At 43.1% G+C, this 9,133-nt stretch overlaps 1 protein-coding gene across 2 annotated transcripts; it reads right to left on the reverse strand.

Annotated features, from left to right (window-relative positions):
- Positions 1-233: 233 nt before the first annotated feature.
- On the reverse strand, positions 234-8,225 carry LOC120737606 (zona pellucida sperm-binding protein 3-like). 2 transcript variants are annotated; one of them, XM_040038409.1, is made up of 11 exons: positions 7,814-8,225; positions 7,613-7,715; positions 7,035-7,153; positions 6,836-6,954; positions 5,737-5,840; positions 4,887-5,064; positions 4,562-4,679; positions 1,418-1,509; positions 1,198-1,292; positions 535-702; positions 234-391 (listed from the first exon to the last, which is right to left on the reverse strand). In XM_040038409.1, exons 1-11 carry the CDS (start codon positions 8,168-8,170, stop codon positions 267-269), a joined length of 1,578 nt encoding a protein of 525 aa, XP_039894343.1. In that variant the 5' UTR covers positions 8,171-8,225; the 3' UTR covers positions 234-266. The 2 variants fall into 2 exon arrangements, with proteins under 2 accessions (XP_039894343.1, XP_039894344.1); XM_040038410.1 differs by having other exon boundaries at positions 535-672; positions 7,814-8,224.
- Positions 8,226-9,133: the final 908 nt, after the last annotated feature.

Below are 9,133 nucleotides of genomic sequence, written 5' to 3' on the forward strand. Positions count from 1 at the left end.
TTTTCTCGCAAGGCTGGCCACTCCAGCACAGCCCCTTAACCCCAAGAGTACCTAAGCATGCAAGCATCACTGTGGATGCCACCAAGCAGAAGTGAAAGCAGAAAAAGTTTAGCTGTGGAGAACCTCGATAACCCCCATGTTCGAATTTGGAATTTATATCCATTGCATAATGAACTTTGGTTAAATAGACCTCTGGTCCTTGATCTATACTCAAAGGGAGGAAAACAAAGATCGAGGCATGGGTATGAATGCTTTATTTTCTTAAATCAGGTGCAAACAGAGTATCCAGTGGGTTTGCGAGGTCTGCTGCAAATCACAGTGCTGGTGAAAACTAACACCACAGCAAGCGCCATCCAGACTCCACACAGCAGGGCTACTGCTGAAAACAAGGCTGAAAAAGGGAGGATGAGGACACAGAAGACAAATATTACCACTTCTATTAGCAGTTGAGAGAAAACTCAAGGGAGTGGGAATAAAGTCAAGTCAGAGAGTGTTTTTTTAAAACCCCCTAGAGTTGTTTTGTGGGTGTCTAACCAGCTCGAGTGACTTCTTGTGTCTGCTGCAGAGAAACTGGTTCTGGAGGAAGCTCAAGCGGCTCAGTCGACCCCTCTTCCAGAACGTTCTCCTCCAGCAGGATGGGGCCAAGAGCAGCCGTCCCCTCCCACCGCAGAGCTGCATAAAAATAAGCAAATCCAATATGGGCTGGAAGGGAAACAACAATCTTCTTAGTGCATTTAGCCAGCTGAGTAAACCATTCCCGACACGACTGATTGGTTGGACAATTAAAGGGATTAACTCAAAATCAATCCACCACATAAATGGCATGTGTGCCAAATGAGTGCAAGCAAGCTCGTCTAAACACGGGTGGAACCTCTGCTTGTGTAGGTTTGTGGCTGATTGCATTATACTCCAAATGAATGCATTTAAACTAAATACAAAAAAAGTACTTCTAAAAGATGTATGTTTGCTACTTTTATGGCATTTTAGACAGCCTCGTATCAGCTAGTCACAGCCCCTTAACAAAAAACACCTTTTTAAAATAATGTTTGCAAAAATTAAATCAACAGATTCTGCATATGCAAATGCTTTTCATAATGAAAGTGGTTAGAATAGCATAATTTCCCCCCCACTGGGCCGGCATCACATGTTCAGGACCTGTCCCAGGTTGTCATGTAGCGTCGCTTCTGCAAACTGTACCATCATTTGCTGCAAGGCTTCTTTTCCATCTCTGCGTGCCGCAGCTGGTCTCACAGCAGCTACACACCTTATTGTCTCCACCTGATGCCACCCATCTGTCCAGAGCCGAAAATGCATTGTTAGGAGGAAGCGCAGCAAAGCTTTGCATTAGCATTAGAGCCATGGCAACGAATCTGAAGGCAAACACCTGTACAGTAGAGCAATCTTTGTGTAAACTGACCTCTTAGCTTCAGACAGGAATGAGCAGGCTTTGTGCTCCGAGTCGACAGGTGCAGAGACTGGCGTTGCTTTCAGCTGACATGTGATGTAGAGCTATGAGAAAGTTAAACGACATGGAAATGTATTAGTGTTCAAAATGGATGTGCTATTGCTGTGCAAAATATGACAAACTGCATCAGTAGTCCTGACAGGTATGGAGAGCCAAAACTGCCATAATTTAAAAAAAAAAAAAAAACAAAAAACTATTTGACTCAAAACAAATATGCCATTAAATGGACCAAGAAATTAAACAAAAACCCCTTTATCACACAATTTGCGATTTATTTACTTCAGTACTCGTGGGCAATATACAGTAGCTTGCAAAAGTATTCGGCCCCCTTGAACTTTTCCACATTTTGTCACATTACCGCCACAAACATGAATCAATTTTATTGGAATTCCAGGTGAAAGACCAACACAAAGTGGTGTACACGTGAGAAGTGGAACGAAAATCATACATGATTCCAAACATTTTTTACAAATAACTGCAAAGTGGAGTGTGCGTAATTATTCAGCCCCCTTTGGTCTGAGTGCAGTCAGTTGCACATAGACATTGCCTGATGAGTGCTAATGACTAAATAGAGTGCACCTGTGTGTAATCTAATGTCAGTACAAATACAGCTGCTCTGTGACGGCCTCAGAGGTTGTCTAAGAGAATATTGGGAGCAACAACACCATGAAGTCCAAAGAACACACCAGACAGGTCAGGGATAAAGTTATTGAGAAATTTAAAGCAGGCTTAGGCTACAAAAAGATTTCCCAAGCCTTGAACATCCCACGGAGCACTGTTCAAGCGATCATTCAGAGATGGAAGGAGTACGGCACAACTGTAAACCTACCAAGACAAGCCCGTCCACCTAAACTCACAGGCCGAACAAGGAGAGCGCTGATCAGAAATGCAGCCAAGAGGCCCATGGTGACTCTGGACGAGCTGCAGAGATCTACAGCTCAGGTGGGGGAATCTGTCCATAGGACAACTATTAGTCGTGCACTGCACAAAGTTGGTCTGTATGGAAGAGTGGCAAGAAGAAAGCCATTGTTAACAGAAAACCATAAGAAGTCCTGTTTGCAGTTTGCCACAAGCCATGTGGGGGACACAGCAAACATGTGGAAGAAGGTGCTCTGGTCAGATGAGACCAAAATGGAACTTTTTGTTCAAAATGCAAAACGCTCTGTGTGGAAAACTAACACTGCACATCACTCTAAACACACCATCCCCACTGTCAAATATGGGGGCGCCAGCATCATGCTCTGGGGGGGGGCTTCTCTTCAGCAGGGACAGGAAGCTGGTCAGAGTTGATGGGAAGATTGCCCTGTATTTGGCTCCATCAATCTTGGAAGAAAACCTCTTTGAGTCTGCAAAAGACTTGAGACTGGGGTGGAGGTTCACCTTCCAGCAGGACAACGACCCTAAACATAAAGCCAGGGCAACAATGGAACGGTTTAAAACAAAACATATCCATGTGTTAGAATGGCCCAGTCAAAGTCCAGATCTAAATCCAATCGAGGATCTGTGGCAAGATCTGAAAACTGCTGTTCATCTAATCTGACTGAGCTGGAGCTGTTTTGCAAAGAAGAATGGGCAAGGATTTCAGTCTGTAGATGTGCAAAGCTGGTAGAGACAGACCCTAAAAGACTGGCAGCTGTAACTGCAGCAAAAGGTGGTTCTACAAAGTATTGACTCAGGGGGCTGAATAATTACGCACACCCCACTTTGCAGTTATTTATTTGTAAAAAATGTTTGGAGTCATGTATGATTTTCGTTCCACTTCTGTACACCACTTTGTGTTGGTGTTTCACGTGGAATTCCAATAAAATTGATTCATGTTTGTGGCTGTAATGTGACAAAATGTGGAAAAGTTCAAGGGGGCCGAATACTTTTGCAAGCCACTGTACATTCCTACCTTCACTTATGATAACGGGATCTGGGTAGTAACCAAAAGAAGGAGACTATGGATACAAATTGCAGAAATAAACTTGTTCTAAAAGGTGGTCAGGTCTCTCCTTTAGACATTTGAGTTTTGTCATTCAGGAGGAGATTAGGGTAGAGTTTATACTTCTCCATATCAAAAAGGAGCTAGTTCAAAAAAGTTCAGGCATCTGGAAACTACCCAGATGAGGCGTTTTGAGTTTGTAACCCTGGGATCAGGCCCCATGGCAGACCCAGGACCTGCTGGACAGATTATATCTCTAGAATTACTTGGGAATACCTCATCGTTCCCCCAGAAGAGCCCGTGTATACAGAAGCACATGAGAAATGTAGAAGGAAGAAATGTAGGGAACGAGAATTCTGAAATAAACCTTCAAAACAATTAAATATAATTATAATTACTTCCTATTGCATTTCCTGTCTAACAAAATGAAACTGTAATTATTTAAATATAAATGGAAAATTCTAAAGATACAAAAAGGAAGAGACGGGAAAATAAAATGAAAATTTGATTTAAAAATTCATAAAATTAAAGCAAATACAAATAAATACGAAACATAATTCATATAAGCTTTCCTCCAATTCCTTGGGATGTCACTGTGGCGCATTTCATAACGAATAATTTCTTTATAACCTTTTAATTTTGGCACTCTTTGTCCTCCACAGCCCGGTGTTTTCACAAACAACGTTAGCCCGTTTCGCATTAGCACATCAATAGCAAAGTTTTTAGGCTCTTATGGATTCAAAGTGGCTTGCTGCATTTGGGAGGTAACGGTTTCTAAATGGCAAACTGATCAAAGTTAATGTAATGTTACGATCCAACGCTGACGTAAAAGGCACACAAGAAAAGGTTTTCTGGAGTTGATACTGGCTCATATTTATGGCAGGGATCCTAAACCTATAAAATGGTTATCAATGGTTACCACAAAGGGCATTCATTTCCTCCATTTCCACACAAAGCTTCTGAGGATACTGTAGCCTTGAAACAACACTTTCAAAACACATATATATAAGGTGTCGGCTTGCTATATATAAAAACTAACAGAAGGCAAGAAGAAAAAAGTAAAGTGGTTAAACTAACACCTCAGGTGCTGCAAATCGCACCTCTCTATAGTAGCTTCAGGATATGTGATCAGTAGTTTCAAAACTGCATAAACACATCTTTATACTACTTACAGTCTTCCTGTCATCTTGGTGGAACCTGAAGGCCTTCAGCTGGAAGTGGAGTTTATCCTCGTGGCTCCTCGGCATGAAGTAAGACTTGGATCCCGTCAGCTTAGCGTCAGTTAAACATCTCATGTTTGGAAAAAAAGAACAGGTGTGAGTTTTACATGCATAAGTCTGCTGATTATATGCACCATTTGTTACACAACTGTAACCCTAACAGTAAGTCTTGATTATTATGTCTAGCGGACTCTTTGAAACAAATACAGGCAGTGACTGTTCGCATTTAGTGTCACTTTAAGGTACAATATTCCACAGACGATCCACAGCTTCTCACCCGTGGTTGTTAATGAGGCTGTATCTGGGTTGTGAGTATGGATCTGGGTTCGCAGTGGCCACGCAGCTGTCCACGTAGACCCTCAGAGGTACGTGGTTACCCCTGAGGACCGCCGCCTCAATGTGCATCACGTCATTCAGGAAATAAACGCTGGAAGGCCTCTGCGACTGCCAGTCCTCTAATCAAATACAGAGGAAAAAAGTATGAGTGTAATGCTGGGGCCATCAATCCGATTAGATGAAACTAAAATGATGCCCGTGGGAGAGAGTGTGGCACTGTTTCAGCAGACAGTAGGATATCGGTACTGGAACAGTAAGAGAAAAATACTTTAAAGAGGACAATAAATGAATCATTAACCTGAGTAGGAAACACAAATGAGGTCTGTGCCTTTAAAAACTAGTTTAAAACTTTCATAATTTCCTTTATAACTGCATCCAGTCCAGACAGGTTTATAGTAAGTAAATCAGAGCTGGAGTACGGTTCTGCTCATATGATGACGATGATGAACACCAGTGTGGTGCGGTGCCTGTCTGCAGCGCATAGCTTAGAATTAATTAGAAAACACACAATCAGCAGTATATTGATCACTCCATTGTGCGAGTGACCCCGTCGGGTCAGCTGCGACCTACGAGGCATGTAATTTCAGCTCATCACCATGCAAAAGTTTCACTCCTGTTTATCAAGCCGGTGTTTAGCATCTTTAACAGTCGCGACGAAGACCGCGAGGCCTCGAGTGATTGCAATTACGCCTGTCGCCGGGGAAATTAGCCAGACCGGCTGGTGCACATCAAAAGTTTCTCTTCCCCTCAGAACATAAGCTCCAAGTTTGTCATTTCTGACCTGCCCTCACCTGTCATGAGATGCAGGGAGAAGTGCAGCCGCTGTTCCACTTGCATGAGGGACGCAAACGGCTTCGAGGTGGGTCTCAAGGCATCGCTGTTTACGTAATGCCTCCTGTGAAGACAATTACAGGAAGGAGGGGCGTTTCACTCGAGAGAGCCCCACCAAGGATGAAGAATATTCACGCCATGGACAGAAAGATAGGAGTTAAACATCTGCAGGTAAACATACCTATAAAAAGGGGTTTGTGCATGGCTCACCAAGGCGAGTTTAGGACTTTAGGGGCATTTTTAGTACTATATACACTGTAGGATGCACTTTAAACCAGTTTAAGCTACAGTTCTCTGTTACTGGTGTGAGACATCATGCATCCTGACACCTATAGATGGTAATACTGACAGGGTGCTACAGATTCATAAGCCCTGGAGGTAACTCTGTACAACCTGTGCTAACAGCTAGATTTGTATACTCTAGGAAATTTGGACGACCATCAGGCTCAGGGAAGTGAAAGTAATGAGAAAGGAGGGTGAATTCCTCTTGGTACAAAAGGTCTAATGATTGCATAAATGTCAGTTGAAAAAGATAAATATCTTTATGTTTCAATCATGTGGTACAACTTTTATTGAATATAATACGATTCCTGCCTCTTTCCCCTCACCCCGAACTGGTTGCTACAGATGGCTGCCCTTCCTTAAAGCTAGTACTTCTGGAGGTTACTTCCTGGTAAAAGGGAGTTTTTCCTTCCCACTGTAGCAAAGTGCTTGCGCATAGAGGGTTGCCTAATTGTTGAGGTTTTCTCTCCATTACTGTAGGGTCTTTACCTGACAATATAAAGCATCTTGGTGTTGTCATTTGCTGCTATATAAATAAAAATGAATTAAACTGAATATTTAGAGAAAAAAAAAAAAAAGGCACTTGGACATAGCTGCCTTAGGTTTGGTCTCTCCTATCCATCCATCCCCTCCAGCAACAGAGAGGAGAAGGCAAAATGCTGAACTCATAGCTTCAAAGACTCATAGCTTCTGACATCACATGGATTACATTTATCCTTTTACAGACATTTAGAATGAATCTCTAACGAGCATGGGGGGTAAACCACAAGGCGTTACCTTTTGTAGTGGCACTGAATTACCACTTCAACAGGGTTGGTCTTTAAAATGAAAGTGTTGCTAATCGGAGTCGGAGAGTACATCAGAGTAAATGTGTAGATGATGGCTTCTTCAGTCATCTGAAGAAAGTATTAAACAGTTAAGAGTGAAGTGAAATGCACAATAATAAATAGGCCTGAGAAAACGGAGCGCCACACACCGTCACTGTGCTGCCGCAGCCCTCCAGCTCTGTTTGAAACCCCAGGACGAGTTTCTCAGTGTCTACCGCAGCGCAGTCTCCTAAGGTCAGATCACTCGGACGGATCAACTGACCGTTTCCTAAGAACAAAGCGGAGAAGGCGCAGCTTAAATCGAGACCATTACCTGAGGCCATTTTATTCTTCTCCAGTCAATAACACTCACGAGGAGTGGAGGTTCAGCCACAGGACAAACAGAAAAGTTTCTTAATGCACTGCTGTAAAAAAAATCAGCATTCGAGCACCCGACAGACAAGCCAAATGCCCTTTCACAGAGTGAAGAAATAAGAGGAAACGTAATATTGATCACCGAGAACATTGTCTGTGCCATTTGCAGTAATCAGCAGTGAGTATCCCATCTTCACTGTTCCATTCAATTTTCCAATTTGGGCCTCTAATCTAAACCTTTCCTTTTTAGACATCAGAGCAGAAGGTATGTTAAGTGGACCTGTGCCGGTGCCACAGCGGATAAAAAAAAAAAAAAGGAAAAAAAACCCCCTGCAAATTCGATCAATTTAAACAAATAATGGGCAGCCATTACCTAGGAAGTTTCGCTTGACCTCAATGGTGACCTCTACTTCGTCACAGTGCACCACCACACTGTCAGCTGGCACAGGAACCTGCTCCTCAAACTTCACTGGAACCTGGAATATCATCCGAATGGATTATATAGTCCAGAGAATTCAATAATTGCTATGTAGCTGTCCAAAAATAATAATAATAATAATTTTTTTTACACTACCTTTGATTTCTGCTTGACTGCTAGGTTTAGATCTGGGTCTTGTTCCTGCAATTGTGACAACTCTTGAGTTTGGACGGTCTCCCCCTGCTCCAGCTGGGAAGGTTTTTGCTTCCTGAGCTGGTGGCTCCTGACCCGGTAGCTGACAGGAAAGCCGGCCGGATCCTTTTGTTCCATCTCGCTCGAGTGACGTCCGGCTGTCTGCAGTGATCTTGGCAGCTGCGAGCTTGTTGTCACTTGTTCTTTTGGGATTTGGCTAAAAGTGTCATTGGTGCTGACGTTTAACCAATTTTGTGTAGCGAAGCAGAAGTTTCCAGCTAAGAAGAAAAGCAGAAAGCTGAACACAAACCCCAGCTCCATTAGAAGTTTTCACAAAACAAGACAGCACTGCTGTGCTTGTCTCTTCACCAGAAATCAGGTATAGGAACTTGGCACTGGCTCCACCTACTCCTAATGACTTGATTGGATTCCAGCCTGGAGTATTTCAGTATTGATTGCTGCGCTTGCTCCATTATACAGCACCAAATTACAACAGCAGCACCTCAAGGTGCTTTACTGTAAGATAAAGATCCTACAATAAAACAAAGAACACTCCATATATCAGATAACTCTCTATGAACAAGCAGTTGGTGAAAGTGGGAAGGAAAAACTCCCTATTAACAGGAAGTAACCTCTGGCAAAACCATCTGCCATGACAGGTTGGGGTGAGGGGGAGGCAGCACAATAATGTGTATATTTGTATTGTGGGGAAAAAGGCGGGGTTTGTGTTCATCTTTTTGCTTTTCTACTTTAGCTGCGCTACACAAAATTGGTTAAACGTTAGCACCAGTGACACTTTTAGCCAAATCCCAAAAGGGCAAATGCTGCCATCTGCTAAATGTCCAGCAATGAACAAAGACTATTATAAACAGAAACAAGCCTGACCCCCTAACAGTAAGTGGCTTTCACGGCCCTCGTGAGGCAAATCAATCTACGCTCTCATGGAGTTTGAGCCCCCCGCCATCCCTCGTGTTTTGATGCTGCATGATCTTGAAGGCGATGCGGTCAGCAGTTAGCAGAGTTCAGCAGAGATGCTCATAAAACTGAGATTTATGATCATCCACTGAGAGATTTCACAAATGTCACCACCGCCGCTACCAAATGTACGAGTGTGTGTGTGTGCTGGTCAGCGGCGTGTATGACGCGTAACAGGAAGCATGGGGTGTGTCTTGAGGCTGTGCCAGCAGGCATGTCAGTCTTGCAGATGCCCTGCTTTCTTCTTCACCTGTTTTCATTCGACCTGTCATAAATATCATCAATGGTTTATGGTCTGTTTAAGATCTA

This window comes from Simochromis diagramma, unplaced genomic scaffold (genome assembly GCF_900408965.1).
Source record: "Simochromis diagramma unplaced genomic scaffold, fSimDia1.1 OVJJ01000413.1, whole genome shotgun sequence".
In the NCBI taxonomy this organism is placed as follows: Eukaryota; Metazoa; Chordata; class Actinopteri; order Cichliformes; family Cichlidae; genus Simochromis; species Simochromis diagramma.